The sequence below is a fragment of the Amblyraja radiata genome, chromosome 22, assembly GCF_010909765.2.
Source record: "Amblyraja radiata isolate CabotCenter1 chromosome 22, sAmbRad1.1.pri, whole genome shotgun sequence".
NCBI lineage: Eukaryota > Metazoa > Chordata > Chondrichthyes > Rajiformes > Rajidae > Amblyraja > Amblyraja radiata.
The window spans coordinates 4,970,354-4,992,655 of record NC_045977.1 but is presented as its reverse complement, the minus strand read 5'-3'; the positions used below and the strand labels follow the sequence as shown (position 1 = coordinate 4,992,655).

Genomic DNA, 22,302 nt, shown 5'->3' with positions numbered 1-22,302 from the left:
CTGACATCTAGAGCAATAGATGAGGTTGGAGGAGATGCAGGTAAACCTCTGTCGCACCTGGAACGACTGCTTGGGTCCTTGAACGGAGTCGAGGGGGGAGGTAAAGGGACAAGTGTTGCATCTGTTGCAGTTGCAGAGAGGTTATCATCTGATAAAGATGACTTTGGACACTTGACCATTTAATATATTTGAGATAAACTCCGATTGTTAGATGCCAAAGAGAATAGAGTTGGTGGGGTGGTAATGAATTGAGGATGAATCTTTGGGTGAGGGGATTAACTCAAGCCTCATGTTTAAATGGCCTTATTCCCTGTAAACTAAAGTTTCAAAGCACTCTGGTATGCTCAATGAGTCTTTATCAGTCTATAATTTGGTTAATATTATGTCTCCTAATTATTTGTCTCTTTGTTTAATCTTTTCCAGATGGTTACACTGGCAGTCCTCTGACTCCATCAGCCAGGATATCTGCACTTAACATAGTGGGAGACTTGCTTAGGAAAGTTGGGGTAAGAATCGCAGCACTAAGTGCAGGGTTAATTGAATATGTTGGTTCTTTAACTCTTATCCTCGCCTTCAGTAAATTTATGACTATATTGCACAAACATTAGATTGTGGGCGAGTCTGGGCATTTCGCACGGATCAGTGGCAGCACATTTTTCCAGAAATTACGTATTTAAATGTTTAATAATACCTGCCCTTTTTTAAATTTGTGAGCTTGTGATGGGAGAATCTTTTTGAACGCCTTCAAATATCTACAAGTTTTGCAACGCACTTTTATCACATTGAACATTTTCTTCATTCTGCAGTAATTTAATTATTTATATTTCACTAATTTATCCCTTGGTGAGTTAAATAGAAAAAGCCGAACAGTTGAATTATCCAGAATATCTGCAGGAATTGGTTGATGTAGTTCTCTAAAACAGCAAAGAAGCTGACATTTATGTTTTACTCTGGTGTTCAATCATGTGCAGTTGAGGATGTATTTCGTTCTTTCCTGACTGAAGTCGGACCAAGGTGTTTTTTGTTCATGGGTCATTTTATATTAAATGGTTTGCACCATGTTGTGGCACTGGCTGCCAGTTTCATTGGCCCTGTTGCCCTTGCTAGGAAGCTTCACTGTTTACACTCTTGTTATTGCTTGTGGTCACAGTGACTCTTAAAATCAGTTGCAGATTTTAAGCCATTCTTGGGGCAATTAAGGGTGGAGGGGAGTTGGGATCGATGTTAATTGAGGTGAAGAGCCTAGCTCCTTGATAAATTAATGTCTTTATATTAACTATTTCACAGTGTGGCCTATGTTCATAAGCAACTTGTTAGAAAAGTGTAATCGTTCATTGCTTGTGGAATTATGTAATTCGACCACTTGAAACATGCCATATTCTTTAAAGAATCCATCGGTAATTTTATGCAATGTTTTTGGCGATGCAATTAAAAATGGGATGTTTTGGTTCTGATATAAATTCGATGGCACCAGAGCTGAACTATTCAGGTGAAGCATCTTGACATGTTTGTATGTACTCATTGTTACCAGTTTTGGATGCAAAACACTGAGTGTTATGATGATGTGGAATATTCTGTTTAAGGCGTTTTGAAAACCATTCCTATTTGAGTCTTCTCCAATATCTCATAGCTTCTCTGTCAATGCAAATTATTTAAAGTCAACTGCCATTACAGGCAATGTGAAAGGATATTGCAGCATAAACAAATTGTAGATATTGTATATTTGCTTCCGTGTTAAATTAACTTTGACGCCTGGATTTGATGTATGAACTATAGGTTGCTTCCAGGTTTGATACTTTATTAGGGTTTGATACTTTGAATATTTTGTGAAGTGTAAAGATTATGCTGAGAATTATTTTTTTTTAAAAACCCAATAAATTGTACCATATAATTCAGTTTTCCAATGTACTGTGACTGTTTGCAAAGTTTTGCCAATTCATAAACATTCATACTATTTATACTGAAGTCAATTAAAATATGTGTGTACAGAATGAACAGCAAATCTTGCAATAGATAAGTTAGGGCAGTGCAGTGGTAGAGTTGCTTGCAATGCCAGAAACCTAGGTTCGATCCAGACTACGGGTGCTGTCTGTACAGAGTTTATACGTTCTCTCTGTGGGTGCATGGGTTTTCTCTGGGTGCTCAGGTTTTCCTCCCCCATTCCAAGCGCTTGTAGGTAAATTGGCTTCTGTAAATTATCATTGGCGTGTAGGATAGAATTAGTGGTTGTTGGTCAGCACAGATTTGGTGTGCCAAAAGGCCTGTTTCCATGCTGTATCTCTAAAACTAGATATAAACAGCTGATCCCAATTGCTTTGAGAATGTGTGATAGTAAACTGCTCAAGAGATATGAGAATCAAAGAAAATTGGCAGCCAATAGGGCATTACTTTTTTAAACTTGGAAATTCTATTGGAATATTTATTCCATTCTGTTGGATGGTCAGCATTGTGCATAGGAAATCATGTCTCATTTGATTGAAAATTTTGACAGGACGAAAAGGATTAATGAGGGCCTGACGGGAGTTTGTGATGGGACCAATGTTTGTCATTAATCTTAACACCTTTTGAGAATGTATTTAGTAAATTTGTGGAAGGCATAAGTTGGTGGGCTGGTAGATAGTGTAATCTTAAACTTTGTCTAGATCAAAGGGGAAAACGGGCCAAAGAGAAGCATATTGAAGTGTTGCAGTTTGGTAAGTTATAAGAGGGTAGGACTTCTGGGCCCTGCCATTTACTGTGAGTGTTGTAGACCTGGAGGTACGAATACATAGTCAGCAGCACGGGCAGACAGTGGTGCTTTAAGTGGTCAGAGCATTGAGCATGGGACGTACATGTTGCAACTGTACAAGACGTTGATGAGATTGCACTTGGAATCATCGAGCATGGAAGCAGGCACTTCTGCCCAACTTACCCATGCTATCCAAGATGTTCGTTCTGCATTTGACCCATATCCCTCTATATATATTTCCAAAATGTATTTTAAATGTTGTTATAAGCACCTGCCTCAACTAGTTCCTCTGGCAGCTCATTCCATAAACCCACCACCATTTGCATGGAAAATGTTGTCCATCTGGTTCCTATTAAATCATTCCCTCCTTGCCTTAAACCTCTGTCCCCTGTTTTTTTGTTTTTTTTTCCCCCTGCTGTGGATAAAAGACTGCATTTACCCTGATCTATTCCCCTCATGATCCTGTCCACCTCTAGTTTGGTTGGTTTAGTTTATTGCTCTGCGTACCGAGGAATAGTGAAAATATTTTGTTGCGTGCAAACCAGTCAGCTGAAAGAAAATGCATGATTACAAACAAGCCATTTACTGTGTATAGATACATGATAAGGGAATAACGTTTAGTGCAAGGTAAAGCCAGCAAAGTCTGATCAAGGCATAGCGTTGGTGTGCTTTCTTGGTCATTGCTTCAATATGGATAGTCCAGGAGAAGTTGTTCGTGATATTGACTCCTTGGAATTTGTCGTTTCAACCATCTCTACTTTGGCGTGTCAATGCACACTGGGGTCACTATCTTCTTTGTCTTGCTGACATTGAGAGAAAGGTTGTTGTCTCGACACCAGCACACGAGGTTCTCAATCTCGTTCCTGTACTACTTATCATTATTTGGTATCCGACCCACAATAATAATAATAATAATAATACATTTTATTTATGGGCGATTTTCAAGAGTCTCAAGGACACCTTACAAAAATTGAGCATGTAGAGGAAAAACATGTAGGGGGAATGAAATAAATAGTAGAGACATGACTAGTACACAAAGTAAAGACAGAATTCAATACAAAACACAGTATGAGGCAATTAATGCACAGATGAAAAGGGACGGGGACGTGGGGCTAAGGATAGGCAGAGGTGAAGAGATGGGTCTTGAGGCGGGACTGGAAGATGGTGAGGGACACGGAATTGCGGATCAGTTGGGGGAGGGAGTTCCAGAGCCTGGGAGCTGCCCTGGAGAAGGCTCTGTCCCCAAAACTGCGGAGGTTGGACTTGTGGATGGAGAGGAGACCGGCTGATGTGGATCTGAGGGACAGTGAGGGTTGGTAGGGGAAGAGGAGGTCAATGAGATATGGGGGGGCCAGATGGTGGAGGGCTTTGTAGGTGAGGATCAGGATTTTGTAGGTGATCCGGTGGGAGATGGGAAGCCAGTGAAGTTGTTTGAGGACTGGAGTGATGTGATGCCAGGATTTGGTATGGGTGATGAGTCGGGCGGCTGCGTTCTGGACCAGTTGGAGTCGGTTGATGTAGGTGGAGCTGATGCCAAGGAGAAGTGAGTTGCAATAGTCCAGTCGGGAGGAGATGAAGGCATGGATGAGTTGTTGTCTGTGAATTTGAAAATTGCATCAGATTTGTACATGGCTGCACAGTTGTGGATGTACAAGGAGTAAAGAAGGCGGCTGAGAACGCAGCCCTGCAGAGCATCAGTGTTGAGGATTATCGTAGAGGACGATTTGTCCCCTATCCTCACTGATTGGTGTCTGTGGGTCAGGAAGTCGAGGATCCAGTTGCAGAGCCTCGACTGTTTGGTGATGCTTGGATGGTGTAATGTTATTAAAGGCAGAGCTGTGGTCTATGAATAGGAGTCTGACGTACGTGTCTCTCTTATCCAGGTGTTCTAGGGATGAATGTAGGGTGATGGCATCATCAGTGGAACTGTTATGGTGGTAGGCAAACTGCAATGGTCAAGGCCGCTGGGTAGACTGGATTTAATGAGTCCAAATCTAGCCCCTCAACGTTTCATGATGGCGGATGTCAAAGCCACAAGCCAATGCCATCTTTTAGGCATGAGGTCTTGGTTTTCATCGGTACTGGGATGGTGATCTTCTTTAAGCAGGTGGGTATCTCTAAGATCACTCATCATCATCCTGCCCTCCGGCAAATAAATTCCAACCTCTCTCAATAGCTGGGGCCCTCAAGTCCTGGTAACATACTTGTAAATCCCCTGCTGTCCTATAGGTGGGTGACTAAAACCGAACACAATACTCCAAATGCTGCCTCACCAACGTCTTGTGCAACTGTAACATAACATCCCAACTTCTTTACTCAATACCCTAACTGATGAAGGCCAATGTAGCAATAGACCTCTATTTACCTGTGGTGCCACTTTCAGGGAACTATGTATCTGCACTCCTCGATCCCACTGCTCTACAGCACTCCCCAGGGCCCTATCATTCAATGTGAAGGTCCTGCCCTGGTTTGACGTCCCAAAACACCTCACATTTAACTGCATTAAACTATATTAACCATTCATCAGCCCACTCGCCCATCTGATTGAGATCCTGCTGTAATTTTTGAATATTATCTATGACACCACCTATGACTAATTTTACATTCTTGTCCAAATTGCTGATATAAACCACAAGCAGTCATTGTACTGAAAAGATCCACAAAGATGTTATCAGGACTAACGGGGTTATGTTATTAGGAGAGACTGGATAAGGCTTGGGTTTTCACCCTAGGAAATTGGAGCCCGAGATATATAAAATCATGAGGCACATAGATTAAAGTGGTCATTCTTTATTCCAGGGTTGAGTCTAACATCAAGGTGTGTATTTAAAGGAGAGGAGAAAGATTTAAATGGAACTGAGCAGTAACTTTTCCCACACATGTGGAATACATGGAGCAAACTGCTGGAGTAAGTGGTAGAGTTAGGAACAGGTGCAACATTTAAAAGGCATTTATTCGGGTACATGACAGGGAAGGTTTATGTTGATGTGGGCCGAATACCAACAAATGGATACAAAATGCTGGAGTAACACGGTGGTACAGGCAGCATCTGTGGATGGCATTCCTTCTATCCATGGAAGCTGCCTGTTACTCGAGCATTTTTGTGTCTATCTTCGATGTAAATCAGCATCTGCAGTTCTTTCGTATACAAACAACCGGGACTAGCTAGAGAAGGCAACTTGGTAGGCATGGACAGGTTGGGCCGCAAGGGTCTGTTCCTGTGCTCTGACTCTAACTCTATGAATAGCAGTCTGAAACGCATGACATTTAATATGGAATAGATCAGTTTTGGAATTAAAGCTCTCATTTGTTTTACTTGCAGGATGCGAATTTGGGGTAGCTGACTTAAAGGACTAATTTGCATGTGGGCTGAATACTTGCATGGAAAGATTCCACAGCAATATCTGGAGGCATTGGTTTATTTATAGTGTTTCTGAGAATGTGTATCATATTTTTAGGTTTGAATTGTTGCTTTGTCCTGTGCGTTTTTTGCCTAGTCTTTAGTTTAAAGTTGTAGTCGGACTTTTACTGGTGTACTTTTAATGCTCTAATGGATTTGAGCTAAATTCATATGCTATGGCAATATTGTTTATATTTTTTTTTTAAAGATATTCAATTGTGGGCAAGATATATTAAGATTTGGCTTGGGTAGCTAGCCCAGGTAACTGCCACAATGCTCGATTGCTGATCAGATTTGTTAGTGCTGACATCTGTTTACTGTTATTCTTCCCACTTCAATTGCAGGATTGTCCCTATTGAAGGGATAGTAAGTAGTTGAGATGATTTTTGTGTTGGAGTAATGATTTGTGAAGTATTGCACAGAAGGAGCCATTTAATCCATCTTGATTGTCCATCCTTTGAAAGCACTGGCCAAATACGTGGATAGTGTGAGAAACTGGTTTATTCCCCAACAGCAGGAATTATTAATAATAATAATAATAATATCTTTTATTGTCATTGCACATCAGTGCAACGAGATTTAGTATGCAGCTCCAACCGATGAAAAAGAAAAGTAAAATAAATAAATAAGCTGTGTGTCGTGACCATCCGAGGGAGACAGTCCAGGGGGGATGGGGGGCACTCAGCAGGGCCGGTTCAGAGCCGCTATAGCTCTTGGAATAAAGCTGTTTCTGAGTCTGGAGGTACGGGCGTAGAAGGCCTTGTAACGTCTGCCGGAGGGAAGTAGTTCGAACAGTCCGTTACAGGGGTGTGATGAGTCTTTATGGATGCTGACGGCCTTCCTGAGGCACCGTGTGTGGTAGATGCCCTCCAAGGCTGGTAGCTCTGTCCCAATGATCCTCTGCGCTCTGTGGACGACGCGCTGAAGAGCTCTCCTCTCCGCCTCCGTGCTGCTGAGACACCACACAGAGATGCCATACGTCAATATGCTCTCTGTGGTGTAGCGGTAGAACGTTGTCAGCAGCTGTTGGGGCAGACCAGTCTTTTTTAATGTCCTCAGGAAGAACAGTCGTTGCTGTGCCTTCTTGACCAGCGCAGCGGTGTTGGTGGACCATGTGAGGTCCTCAGAAATGTGAGTGCCCAGAAACTTAAAGCTGGACACTCTCTCCACACTTTCTCCGTAAATGGAGATTGGGGCGTATTCTCCATTATGGGACCTCCTGAAGTCAATAATCAGCTCCTTGGTCTTGGAGGTGTTTAGTGACAAGTTATTACATGTGCACCAGTCCGCCAGGTTCTGCACCTCCGCCCTGTATTTTGTTTCATCACCGTTGGTGATCAGCCCAATCACTGTTGTGTCGTCTGCAAACTTCATGATGATGTTGGTGTTGAATGCAGGAACACAGTCGTGAGTGAAGAGGGAGTAGAGCATGGGGCTCAGTACACAGCCCTGTGGTGTGCCGGTACTCTTTAATGTTTCCAAGAGAAGGGTCAGTAATCTCAACTGGAGAATAGATTAAGAATACAGAGGATTGCAAATTCATCCCTTGTTTATTCAACCCCCTTTTTAATCAATCTGTTTCTGCTATCATTTACTAAGTCTAGTTGAGCTCATCACAAACCCCACATTGTACTTTAAAATAAACTTTGTATCCTGGACATCCGGTGGCGCTGTTGCTAGCTGCCCCCGCCCACGGTCAGGCTGTCTTTTTTAATTTTGTTTTGTTGAGTGTTTTTTTTTTTTTTTCCTTTTCGGTATTTTATGTGGGGGGAAGCGGGTAGGGTAAGGGGGAAACCGTCCTTCAATCGCTTCCTGGCGAGGATGCGGCTATTATCCGAGTCTCGTCCTCGCGCCCCCCCCCCCCCCACCCCCTCGCGGCCTACCAGCTGGATTGGCGCAGCCTTTCCTGCCGGGATCGGTCCAGAGCTTCAGCTGCGGCGGCGAGGCACTGAAAACATCGCGGAGCGCGCGGGGCCTTCCTGGGATCGCTGCTTGGAGTGCTGGGCCGCTGCTCCAACATCGCGGAGCTCCCAACGCGGGCGGCGCTGACTTTAACATCGCGGTGTCCTGGAACCCTTTGCCGGGGGTCGCCAGCGCAAATCTCCGCCCAGCGCGGCCTGTGGACATCGGGAGCCGCGGACTCCGGTGGAAGGTGGCCGACGAGAGGTTCCTGGTGAGAGGGCCTAACCATCGGGCCGCCTGTAGCGGCAACTACGGGGTGCTCGGGAGGCCCCGACCACGGGTGAACATTGGCGAGGAGGTTGACTACACTTTGGTTCCATCCCTCACAGTGGGGAACTTTAGTGCCGCTGTGGCGATGTTTGTGGTGTGAACTATTGTGTTTTGTCTTCATTGAAGACAATGATTATAAATTAATTCAGACCAAAATCGTATCATTTTTATACATTTCGGTCTCGCCATGTAGAAATTACAGCAGTGTTTATACACAGTTTTCCCCTCCCCATTTCAGGGCACCATAATGTTTGGGGAAACACCAATGTCATGTAAATGAAAGTAGTCATGTTTAGTATTTTGTTGCATATCCTTTGCATGCAATGACTTCGACAATAGACCATAGGTGCAAGAGTAGGCCATTCGGCACCGAGTCAGCACCGCCATTCAATATGATCATGGCTGATCATCCACAATCAATGCTCCGTTCCTGCCTTCTCCCCATATCCCCTGACTCCGCTATCTTTCAGAGCCCTATCTAGCTCTCTTGAAAGTATCCAGAGAACCAGCCTCCACCGCCCTCTGAGGCAGAGAATTATTGACTCGCAACTCTCTGTGAAGAATGGCTTGCCCCTTATTCTTGAAGTCTGTGATTCATGGACATCACCAGTTGCTGGGTGTCTTCTCTGGTGATGCTTTGCCAGGCCTGTATTGCAGCCATCAAAGCATGCTTGTTTTAGCCAATAAAGAATTTACCAATTTTTTAGTTGTGAAAAACTCATTTTTTAAAAACGGTATGATTGGGATCATCATCTTGCAGTAGAGTGAACTGCCGGTCAATGGGTTTTGAGGCATTTGTTTGAACTTGAGCAGATAGGATATGTCTATACACTTCAGAATTCATTATGCAACTACCATCAGCAGGTGTACCTCAATAAAGATAAGTGAGCCAGTACCTTCAGCAGCCATACATGCCCAGGACTTAACACCCCCACCACCGTGTTACACAGATGAGGTGGTATGCTTTGGATCTTGGGCAGTTCCTTCTCTCCTCCATACTTTGCTCTTGCCATTACTCTGATATGTTAATCTTTGTCTCATCTGTCCACAATACATTTTTTCCAGAACTGTGGATGCTCTTTAAAGTACTACTTGGCAAACTGTAACCTGGCCATCCTATTTTTGCGGCTAACCAGTGGTTTGCATCTTGCAGTGTAGCCTCTGTATTTCTGTTCATGAAGTTTTCTGCGGACAGTGGTCATTGACAAATCCACGCCTGAGTCCTGAAGAGTGTTTCTGATCTGTCGGACAGGTGTTTGGGTATTTTTCTTTATTATGGAGAGAATCCTTCTGTCATCAGCTGTGGAGGTCTTCCTTGGCCTGCCAGTCCCTTTGCCGCTTAGTAAGGTCACCAGTGCTCTCTTCTTAATGATGTTCCAAACAGTTGATTTTGGTAAGCCTAAGGTTTGCCTGATGTTTCTAACAGTTTTATTCTTGTTTCTCAGTCCCATAATGGCTTCTTTGACTTTGGCACAACTTTGGTCCTCATGTTGATAAACAGCAATAAAAGTTTCCAAAGGTGATGGAAAGACTGGAGGAAACACTAGGTGCTGAGAGCTCTCTTATACCTGCATTACGGAGGCAATTAAACATACCTGAGCAATAACAAACGCCTGTGAAGCCATGTGTCCAGAACATTATGGTGCCCTGAAATGGGGATCTATGTATAAACACAGCTGTAATTTCTACATGGTGAAACCCAAATGTATAAAAATGGCCTTTAATAAAATCTGACAATGTGCACTTTAAACACATGTGATTTTTTTTCTATTACAAATCTCAAATTGTGGAGTACAGAGGCCAATAAATAAATGATGGGTCTTTGTCCCAAATGTTATGGAGGACACTACCTATTCCTCTGCAAATTGGGATGCATCCCATTGACATCAGAAGTTTGTGGTTCCATTTACTTCCAGAGTTACACAGCATGGAAACGGGCCCTACTGCCCAATTTTGTCCATGCTGAACCAACTTGCCTAGCCAAGCTAATCCAACTTGTTTGCCCCATATCCCTCAAAACCTTTCCTATCTGTGGACCTGTGCAAGTGACTTTTCATTGTACCTGCTTCTGGCAGCTTGTGTTTTCTATAGTTAGTTGTAAACCCAAGGCAACATTTCCTCCTTGATCCAGTGAACAGTTACAATCCTTTCACTGTCCCAGCCTGGAGTTGAGCTGCAGTCAGGAAAATTAACATTTTGAAATAAGATTATCCAATTTGGTAGGAAGGATTAAAAACAGTAGAGCACTGCTGTTGTGAGATGCATATGCGTTGGTGTTCAAGGGAGTTGTTGGTATTCACGTATATAAAATTAAGTTAATATTGATATTGATAATACATTGCAAAGGAGATTGAGTACCAAAGTAGAGATTCCTTGCTCCACTGGTTCTGCTGACTCCAAATCTGGAGTATGATATGGTCTCTTTATTCTTGGTATTGGTGCAGAGAAGGCTTGCAGAATTGATAGCTGTGGTGAGGTAGTTGTCCTGTAGGAAAGAGCAGTGCAGTTGTGCACCCAGTAAAGAACCTGCCTCAATATCCCAGAGGTCAGGTCTTTTCCTGATCTTGGATGCTTGTGTGGGTTTGCACATTCTCCCTCTAATATTGGTTTCCTCCCATGTCCCAAATGTAAATGGGCCATTGCAAATTGCCCCAGGTATGTAATGAATGGTAGATTCTGTTGGAGTTTGTGGAGATGATAGAGAAAAAAAGAGATTGGTGTAAGTGGGTAATCAATGATTAGCATTGAAGATAGACACAATGCTGGAGTACCTCAGCAGGTCAGCCAGCATCTCTGGCGAAACATAATAGGTGATGTTTCGGGTCAAGACCCTGCTTCCGATGTCTGAGGAAGAGTCTTGACCCGAAACATCACCTATGTTTCCTATTCTTTTTCTCCAGAAATGCTGCCAGACCTATTGAGTTACTCCAGCATTTTGGGCCTATCTTTGGTGTAAACCAGCATCTGCAGTTCCTTCCTACACAAGACTTGCAAATGGGTCCTTTAAGCCATTGTGATGTGTATCTCTGATCCTATTTCTCGGAATGTAAAGAGTAGATTAGGACTCTATTTGTGATTTGTGGAGATCTTATGGAAACTTGTAAACATGACAATTGGTATGAGAATGTTTCCCTTTCTAGGAGAGTCTATAACTAATGAAGGGGGGGGGGGGGGGGGGGGAAGAGGAAAGGAGAAAATTAGTTTTCAAATGGTTGCCTGTAAGACAGAAGAAAGATGTGTGAAGTTTAATGACCAAGATCCATGGCTGCCTCGGTGTGAGACGTGTGGGTCATTCAATATTTTAGAAACATAGAAAATAGGTGCAGGATTAGGCCATTCGGCTGTTCAATATGATCATGGTTGATCATCCAAAATCAGTACTCCGTTCCTGCTTTCTCCATATATCCGTTGATTCTGTTAGCCCTAAGAGCTATATCTAACTATCTTGAACACATCCATTGAATTTGCCTCCACTGCCTTCTGTGGCAGATAATTCCACAGATTCACAACTCTCTGGGTGAAGTGGTTTTTCCTCATCTCAGTCCTAAATGGCCTAGCCTTTATTCTTAAACTGACCCCTAGTTCTGGACTCCCCCAACATGGGGAAAATTTTTCCTGCATTTAACCTGTCCAATCCCTTAAGAATTTTATGTTTCTGTAAGATATCCCCTCATCCTTCTAAATTCCAGTGAATATTAGCCCAGTCGATCCATTCTTTCATTTTTTTGGAACTGTAACAAATATTGAGGGTTTTAAGATAAGGTAGAAAAGTAAATTGGGGCTGAGATCATACCAGCCATAAATTCTTTTACAAATGGTGCTGTGGCAATTAAATTAAACCATTAATCAGTTACCTCTAACAGTTACGTCTAATTGGGAAAATGTCAGCTCTTTTTTGGTATCTCCATCCTGAATTAACAGTTTGAGATGCAGCCATCTGGACCAGGTGACATTCAATTTAAGCATAGCCAGTCTGTTTAGTACATCCTGCCTGCCAGCTCTCAACCTATCGACAGTCTGTATTACCAATCAGCATTATCTTGTTCAAGTACTGGCACAAAGTACTTAAATCTAGTCTTCTAGCCTTGCCCCATTCTTATTGGCATATTATCTTCTTAATTGTCCCTGATAGTTCCCCACTACCACATGCCACCTATTTTTAATTTCCTTACAAGATATTAGGGTTTGTTTTTGTTAACTTCCATTTTATTCTCTCATTAAGCTAATTATATTTTCCTTTATATCTTTTCTCAGCTTTTTGTAATGTCAGGTGCTTGAATTTACCTGATGTACATTATACACAGTTTAATGTTTCTGCCATGCCGAGCCTCTTCCTCAAAAAATAAATGCATCAAGACCACTTGTTGCTCTGTTACATTTTTCCCTGTCAGCCTTTGGTTCCTCTTTACCCTGGCTAGTTTCCTTCTTATCCAATTGAAGTTGGTGTTCTTTGGAGTTAAGTTGATTTGGATTTAGTAGAAGTATAAGGAATTGTGAATAATCCGTCTCGATGTTCTCCCACTCTTCCACTAGTGTGAGAGTCTAGGATCACAGGCCACAGCTTCAGAATAAAAGGATGTACCTTTGGAAAGGTGATGAGGAGGAATTTATTTAGTCAGAGGGTGGTGAATCTGTGTAACTCATTGCCACAGATGGCCATGGAGGCCAAGCCAATTGATATTTTTAAAGCAGAGATCGACAGATTCTTGATCAGTACAGGTGTCAGGGGTTATGGGGAGAAGGCAGGAGAATGGGGTTGAGAAGGAAAGATTGATCAGTCATAATTGAATGGCGGAGTAGACTTGATTGGCCGAACGACCTACATAAACTTATGATATTTGATCCATCCGTCTTGCCTTGTTCCTTGCGACCAATTGCGACCAATTTCAAATTCTACACTGTTCCCAAAACCTGAGTGAGTTCAATAGATATTCGGTAAAATTCCCTGTACCAACATAAAGCAGAGACCAATAATTCCCAAATGGGATTGTAAGTAAAGCAGATGCTGCCTTGAGAGCATAAAGTGGATGATTATGGAGATTTGAAGATTTTTTTCCTTTAGTTCTATGGATTGAGCTTCAGGAAACCAGTGAACAGTCAAAGCTTCTACCCTACAGTAGCTTTAAAGGTAATCCAGAAAATCTTTGAAACTGGGCTCAACAACATCATGTTCCAAACATGCGACCTCTATCATTAAAAAAAACAAACGAGGGCTCCTGCCTATAGAACACGATTAACTGCAGGTTCCCTTCCAAACAACATACCATCTGACTTGGAAATGTTGTTCCTACATGTTTGCCATATCTAAATCTTGAAATTCGTTCCAGCAACATTCCACAAGTACCTTCACTGGTAAGCCTTCAGCTCGCCATTACATTGGAGGTAATTAGAGATGCATTTTAACAAAGAAAATGCTGATTTAGCCTAAAATAACCAAGTTTCCCCAACCCACCTAAAACAAAAATTCAGCGCAGAGGTATCAAAGTCGGCATATTTGCCACACCACATCCCGTTGTTTAAAAGTTCTAACTTTGCTAGCTTTTCTAATCCTTGGCCACAGGACAACTTTGGGCAAGCTTTTAAGTGCCAATGATATTTTCAAATTATGAAGAGAATTTTATTAAAAGTGTATACACCTGTCTTTCAAAATTCATTAAGAAACACGAAGCACAAACTATCTGTCGCCTTCAGTTTTTGTTTGCCACAGGACCTTATTTCAAACCCAGGTTGTTGATATGAGAGGAATCTAAGGTTTTTTTCAGCAGGTGAATTCTCAAATTTGCTAAAAATCTGATTGAAGTATCCATCCACGTGAAGATGGAAAGGAAAATCATCTACATCTGCTTAGATGTTATTAGATTACTCTAATAAAAATATAATCAGATCTAAAATGCACAAAAAAAGCAATCTACTAATAAATAATGAAACCCTTGAAATACCAACTCTCTAATTAACGAAAAACTGGTAGGACCAAATGCTTCCAGTGATTGAGTGATCACTCAGCATGAAAGTAGGCAGTTTAGGGTAAGAATCTGACATCTTGCAAAGGAATTGGGATTGTGACCGCCTCTGAGCAGTGTTTGTTTTCATTTACCTCTAGGCATTTCTAAATTTGGAGTTTGCTTTTTCAACAGGCTCTGGAGTCCAAACTTGCATCCTGTAGGAATTTTGTCTGGGATCAGTCTCCAAACCGTGGAACTTTGCCATCTGCTCAGAATGGAAACCACTCCATCAAAGACAACAATGATAACCGGATGTCAAATGCAAACCTACCCCAATATGACAAAGGGTCAGTGAAACATTTTAATAGACTTGCATTGTGCACAGCTGAAGTAACTAAGGTAACTGTAAAATATTACTTATGGAAGTTTAGCCAGATCTAAGTTGCTTCCAAATTTAAAAAAAAAAAAAAAAAGCTTTTATCAAATATAACTGATCAGTTTATCTGTGCCGGGAGAGGTTTTGCGGGGAGTGGGGGCTTGCATCTTCAGTCATGACTCTGTTACTAGTTCTTCCGCAAGTCAGAATAATGTGGGTTCAAGTCCTGCAGAGACTGAAGCAAAAAAAACAAAAGCATTGCTAAAGAAGTGCTGGAAGTTTGGCAGTGGAACCCTTCAGATAAAACCTTTATCCCTGCTTTAAGATTGTAGACAAACCAGAATATTACCCTGGTGTCTTGGCTATGATTTCTCTACCAATTTCACTTGGAGGTTACATATTTACCACTATTATTAATGGGAATGTGAAAGCCATTTTGCATTCCTAATCACTAATTGATGTAAAGCGCCTGGGAATGTCTGGTGTGGAGGACATGGAATGCTCTCGAAGCTAAACGTTTTTCTTTCCTTTACCTATTTTGTACCTTCGAATGCAACAAAGGTCCTGCTGCTTCAGAGGTAGAAGTTTTCTTCAACAAAAGGTGCTATTAGGCCAAACATAAGCATTGTCAGAGTGGTGTCCAAGCAATATTTTAGGGGGAAACCTAGAGGTTGTTTTTAAAGTGGCTTGAGGTGGTGGAAGTCCCAAAGTGGCAAAATTAAAAAGCAAAACTTTAAGGCAGAAGATGTAGTGTGACTGAACAAGAGAGGTCACAAGTACTGTTATTCTATGGGAATGGACATTTGAGTGAATGATTGCAAGTTTCATCGAGCATGGGAAGCTGTTCCAGAGCAATGTTTTCATTAGTGAGTTTCAGGGGGCAAGATTATGCAGGTGTAATTAGGCAATCTTTTGAAGAGAATATGGTCTGAAAATTGACCCGCACAACTCATTGGCGTAATGAACTGAGATTGACAGTGGCTGTAATGGATAAAGGAAATTGTAAGAGGATGTGATGAGAAATTCTCACGCACAGTATGTTCCTGATTTCAAACAGGAAGCCGAGCATCTGAAAGGAAAATATCCATAGCAGGGATGGGCAGGGAAGCTGGTTCAGCTGGATGGTACTTGGATCTGGCATGGGCTGTAAACTTTATAATTCTATATAATCCACTTGAGAACACAAATCTACACTGCATTATAGCAGCAATATGCCATGGCCATGCAGTTCGAACTATAAATGTTGGCTTTTGGATGCTCTCTGCATGACTGCAATTGGGGTTATGGAACATTGCACTGTGGACAGTTTTCTATGCACTCAACCCCACCAATACTGGGGAGGGGGTATGTATGCATTGTTATTCATGGGACACTGCTGTAGGCACATCTTATTTACATGTTTGTGTGCAGAATGCTGTACAATAATCTCATACTCATACTTTATTAGCCAAGTATGTTTTGCAAGATACGAGGAATTTCAGGCTACATGTGCAGTCTTTTTATAGGATATAATCTGTTAAGCAAATGTTGTTGCCATAGATAATTGTGGTGAGATAAATGAATGATGTGAATGAATAGTTTACTGTATATTCTCTATCAAATCTCTAGAAAATTGATTTGCCTTGGCTTGGGGTATCACTTTGGGGGAGGGGGAAGTGAATTGGGGTATCACTGACAGACAATAACATGAGCGGAGAGATCGAACCCGTTAAACCTTAAGGTCACAAGTGATAGGAGCAGAATTATGCCATTTAGCCCATTGAGTCTACTCCGCCATTCAATCATGGTTGATCTATTTCTCCCTCCTAACTCCATTCTCCTGCCTTATCCCCATAACCCTGACACCCGTACTAATCAAGAATCTATCTATCTCTGCCGTAAAAATATCCATCGACTCAGCGGCCTGCACAGACTTATGTGGCAAAGAATTCCACAGATTCGCCGCCCTCTGACTTAAAAAATTCCTCCTCATCTCCTTCCTAAAGGAACGTCCTTTAATTCTGAGGCTATGACCTCTGGCCCTAGACTCTCCCACTAGTGGAAACATCCTCTCCCCTTCTACTCTATCGATGCTTTTCACTCTTCAGTAAGTTTCAGTGAGATCCCCCTCATCCTAAACTACAGCAAGTACAGGCCCAGTGCTGTCAAACGCTCATCATATGTTAACCCACTCATTCCTGGGATCATTCTTGTAAATCACTTCTGGACCCTCTACAGAGCCAGCACATTCTTCCTCAGATGAGGTGCTCAAAATTGCTCACAATTCTCCAAATATGGCCTGACCTGCGCCTTGTAGAGCCTCAGCACCATCCCTAGCCCTGGGCTTTGGTGACAGTGGGTTCCATGGGTGCGAGAAGGTTCTGATTGTCGGCCGGCTATTGTGTTTTTTCCCACTCTGAGCCGCCTACTCACCCCCTCCTCCAATCCGTGGGAATATTTAGCATTTTGGCTGAGGGAAGCAGCTCTTTCAAAGTAGGGACAGTTTGGTGTGATGGCAAGTCCGTTTACTTTGCCCGTTTAATGCCACTACCAAACACTAGCTTTAAATCCCTCATGGGAAGTAAAATGTGAATGAGAAATGCATATTACTGGATGCAAGATTATTTCAGGGACATGATGTCATTTTACCAACTTCTATTCTGGCAATTAGACATTTAAGCAATCTTGTAACTGAACAATAGTCATTAAGCATGACTCCGACAAGGTCAGAAGATCCCTTGCAGCAAAAAGGTTGGGGGAAGAAGTACAAAACAGCATTAGTTTAAGCAAAACCATTTTGCATGTCTATTCCTGAAATAGTTCATTTCTATTTCCCTAAAATAATTCTTGATTTTTATCATTTGCAGGTTGGCCAAAAGACTTGAGTTTGGAACACTTGCCTCAAAGGTCTGCATGCAAGCAACTGTGTCACCACAGGGTGTTGTCAAAATCTTGCTCTGAGCATGGTCATTTTTAAATTTGACTTGTTTTTAAATCTGACATGTTTATAAATTAATATTTTTGTAACCAAGCTCATTGCTTTCAGTGGGGAAGTTAGCGAAGGAAAAGTTTTTTTTCTGCTGGTGCATATTGACGTTTAGTTTTTGAAAGCTAAAAGTAGATTTTTCTTTCATATTGAAGGTGTATGGCCGATATTTTGTGATTATGTAGAAGCCTGCTCCACCTTGGGTGTGGACAAAGAGCTCATTTAAAAAGGGCAAGTCTAAACAAATAATTAGAAGGGTTTTTATGGCCTAAAAATTTTAGGTGAAGAGCTACATTATTCTAATTGTAGCATTTTAGTAACATCGCATAAGGAAACTGGCTAATTGAAGATATATCACCAAAGGGAAGTTTTTCCTTTTGACATTTTTATTTTTGTAGATTATGTAGCTCCTTGGTAGCTGGTCATAGAACTTTGACGTTCTAACTTTAAATTATTAGAACCCAAATTATTTAATTTAGTATTTAATTGGATAACTTTTTGCTTATTTGAAGATGCTGCCTCAACCTGCCTCAACAGACTTGTGCTATTAAGGATTGCGACTTTTTTTGTTCCGGAAGCTTTGTGTGACACTTAAGGATGCCAATTTACCTTGATTATTCCAAGAAAATAGTATTCAATGATGCACCAGTATACAATGTACCCATTCTGTATATTCTCCACCTTCTGTCCAACTATGGGTTAAACTATTAGTTTGTTTATAATTGTCATTTATTTCATTTATCAATTTGTTTACTGTAATATCTATCTATCTATGAGGATTGTGCGCATGTTTGTGCTAGCAAAGCAGTCTACCTATCCGTCTCGCACTTTGTAAATATTTAATCTGTTGCCTTTATCTAAGCTGACATCTTGTAAAAGGAAATCCAAATTTGTTCAACGCTTTAAATAGAAGTTTAAATGGAATCCTGTTCCAATATCTGTGTGTGGTGCTTTATGCAGAGCTAGTCCAAAATGTATGCAGAATTAAAACGTGACAGCGATGTTCGTTTATGGTACGTATACTGAACTTTTTTTTGCTTCACTTGAAGGACGCAGGAATATAAAGGATATAGGTCACTGTATTTAGTTCAATGAGTTCTAATGATTAGCAAACACTAGAAGTTATATACATTCCACAAACATTGGTACATGATATGATAATACAATGCTATTTGTGCAGAGACATGATGATACATCCATTGGTGTCTGTAACAGGATAGGCAGTTCAAACAATAACTTGATGCAAACTGCATTAATTGAAGAATTGTGCTTGGTTCCCAAAGGAATATTGTTCCGAATGTTAGATTGGTGCATTGGAAAATGTATCAGAAAACTGGATTAGTTTTGGAAGTGGAAAGCTAACAATTTGAATATAAATTTCTTTATTGGCAAAAGAATAGCAGTGAAATTCTTGGTAAATAAGTAAGTAGATGAATAAGACCATAGAATGGATAGTGCCTTAATGATCAGTGCCTTTTTTGATTTTTATGGAAGAATTGGTTGAGGTCCTTTGTTCTGATTTGGTTTGGTTGTTGAATGATGCAATTGAAAAGCCAATAAGTTCTAAGGATTTAAGTTGAGTGAAGATTAGTTGACCAATTAGAGAAAAATGTCCATTGATTTTTCATAAAGAGTGCAAAACCTGCATCAAAGCTTTGTTGACAGCATTAGGAAGCAAGCTCCGAGGGTGTATTACTTTAAGCTGTAGCCTATAATAGGTATGTCCAGGTTGTATGTCCAAATCCGTCCGTTGATTTCCAGGTTAAAGCCATTGACTTGCAAAAAGGTTTCTTGTCTGGTCAGAAAAATTGAGTAACCAAAGCATATGGCAGCATACAGGGTGAGCAGGATCTTGCTATAATTACAAAGCTCAACTGGAACCTATTCAGGATCTCCTACCTAATATTGGGAAGTACTAGTTGGGGGCAAATCATTTTTGTGAACCAAAACTGGTATTTGTATTTTTGCATAATGCAAACTGGTTTACATGGGGCCACCCTGTCTTTGCCGAATCACGCATGTTGTCTCTTGTAGGGATTTATGAGGTAGACTATGAATGGATTGATTGCCTCTGATTGCCTTTGTCTGCTCAGTGCACCAATGTTTTGTTTCTGCATAAAGTTTTGAATCCACGGTTATCCTTTAAATCATGAATGCATCTCCTTGGAGAGAGCAACATTTCCAGACTTTTGCACCTAGTGCCCGTATTTTATTTCTGCACTGTTATTTGGTGCCTTCATTACCATCTCCAGCATCATCCACTGTGATGTTTTGATTTGCCATATAAGACCAAATTTACTGCTGAGTTAGGGTGATTGGTGCCTACTTTTCACATAAAAAATTATGTAGTGAGCATCCTGTATGTTGGGTTATTGGTGCTGCGATGTTTGCTCATTGTCAGCTTATTCTCATGGCAGGATTATATACTCTCCCAACTTGAAGGATGGTTGTCATGGGATACTGCTGCAATAGGTGGGAAATACCACTGTTTTCATGCCAGCAACTTCTGAGTTGACCATACTCACCCTGAGAATGCAACATTTCATAAATTGCAAAATCACTTGAAGATTTAGAGTAATGTGTACAGTTTATGGTTGCAGATTTGAGTCGCCAAGTCTATTTTTACAATGTTGCCATATCTAACTTGTAATCCTGCAATGTATGTAAATTAACTGCATTTCTTAACCGGTCAACTGAAATAAAGTTGCTATCATTCCCCATTTTGTTTGAATTCTATAGCATTTTTTTTTAATGTACTTTAATGTTTGGATTATTTAGCATCCGCAATAGTTGTAACCACAACAATGTCAATGACATGAAGATCGAGACAAAGCTGGAGTAACTCAGTGGGACAAGCAGCATCTCTGGAGAGAAGGAATGGGTGGCATTTCGGGTGGAGACCCTTCTGGCTTGGTGGCCTAGTGGGAAAAATGCGCCAACCTTAAATTACAATACAATATTTCTTACATGTCATTTGAACCTCTGTGAGGCTCAAACGAAACTCCGTTTCCACAGCCATACAAACAAAGACAATTCCTACACGACACACAAACAATTCAATTTACACAAACATCCATCACAGTGAATCGCCTCCTCACTGTGATGGAAGGCAAAGTCTCTCTCCCGATTCTCTCTCGATGTTAAAGCCCCAGGCGCGCGATGGTAAGTCCCACGGCCATTTAAGGCCGCGCCGGGCAATATACGGCCCCGCTCCAGGCCCAAAAGTCACAATGTTGGAGCCCCCGGCAGGCGCTTGAATGTCCTGCGGCCATTAAAGCCGCACCGGGCGATGTACGGCCCTGCTCCGGGTCGTTCCAACCCCACGACACGGGCTGGAGAAGTTGCGTTGCGGGATCTCCAAAAAGCGGTCTCCACCCGGACCCGCGAGCTCCCGATGTTCCTGTCCACAGGTCTGCATCTGGAGCTTCCGGGCTCCGGAGTCGGGCCGCAGCAGTGAGCCACCACCGCTCCCCACGCTCCGAAGCCGGCCAGCCCCACGATGGTGAGTAGTGTGCAACTCTGCGACTGGAGCCCCCAGGTCGTTCCGGTTGGAGGCCGCTCCACAGTGCTTGGCCCCAACGACAACGGAGACCCAACAGGAAAAAGGTCGGGTCTCCCGTGCAGGGAAGAGATTTTTTTAAGTTTCCCCCTCCTCCACCCCGCCCCCCACATACACATTTAAAAACAGTATTAAAAAACACGAACAGCTACATTTAACTAGACAAAAAATAAAAGAAGACAGACAGGCTGTAGGGGCCGCTGCAATGTGAGTCGCGCTGCCGCACCATGGAATGCAACAAATCACAGATTCAATTTCTGGTCTTGCAGCTCTAGCAAACACTGGATTGAAACCCTGGTGATAACAATTTGGGATCCAGCTTCTGTTCTTTGCTGTGGATTTGCTGGTGGTGTACAGATTTGACAATATAGTGCTCCTTGCTGTCAAATCTGCCTGGAGACCAGAAAAAGTGTGTTGATGGATTGATGGTTGATAGAAACGTTAGGAGGGGAGAATGTTGCCGAGACAATGTTATGTCATCCAGGTTGAGTCTCCCACTTGAACACAATCATCCACAAATCTCCAACGATGTACTTCAATTGTAATTCTATCTTTGAATGATTTTGTGCTTTAGGTCAGGTTTGAGCTGCTGTTCCCTGGTTTTATGAACTGCACCTTGCACAAACCAAATATTTGAACCAGTTTCCATTGTGCACCTAACTCAAAATTGGGTTTCAGAGTTGAAGTGTGGGTGGCGCAGTGGTAGAGTTGCAGCCTTGTAGCGCCAGAGACCCGGGTTCGATCATGACTATGGGTGCTGTCTGAAAACTCTCTCTCTGACCACATGGGTTTTTTCTGCATGCTGGCTTGTGAGTTATTTGGCTTCTGTAAATTGTGTCCAGTGAGCAGGATTGAACTAGTGTGCATGGATGATCGTAGTTCATCATTGACTCAGTGGGCTAAAGGGCCTATTTCAACACAGCATCTCAACATTTAAAACAATGTATTTGTAGACCACGGGGGTTTGAGATACTGATATCTACATCTTAGACAATAGGTGCAGGAGTAGGCCGTTTGGCCCTTCGAGCCAGCCCTTCAATGTGATCATGGCTCCCCAATCAGTACCCCGTTCCTGCCTTCTCCCCATATCCCGACTGCTA

The 22,302-nt window shown here is 42.0% G+C and overlaps 1 protein-coding gene across 4 annotated transcripts in view; it reads left to right on the top strand.

The window, feature by feature from the left end:
* nde1 (nudE neurodevelopment protein 1) overlaps window positions 1–20,366 on the top strand; it is a 57,543-nt gene extending 37,177 nt beyond the window's left edge. For all 4 annotated transcript variants that reach the window (XM_033040288.1, XM_033040286.1, XM_033040287.1 and 1 more), the window contains exons 7-9: window positions 424–506; window positions 14,495–14,649; window positions 17,525–20,366. In XM_033040288.1, the coding sequence (XP_032896179.1) occupies window positions 424–506; window positions 14,495–14,649; window positions 17,525–17,618 (332 nt within the window). In that variant the 3' untranslated portion in view covers window positions 17,619–20,366. The remainder of the gene's footprint in view (window positions 1–423; window positions 507–14,494; window positions 14,650–17,524) is intronic.
* The last annotated feature ends 1,936 nt before the right edge of the window (window positions 20,367–22,302 follow it).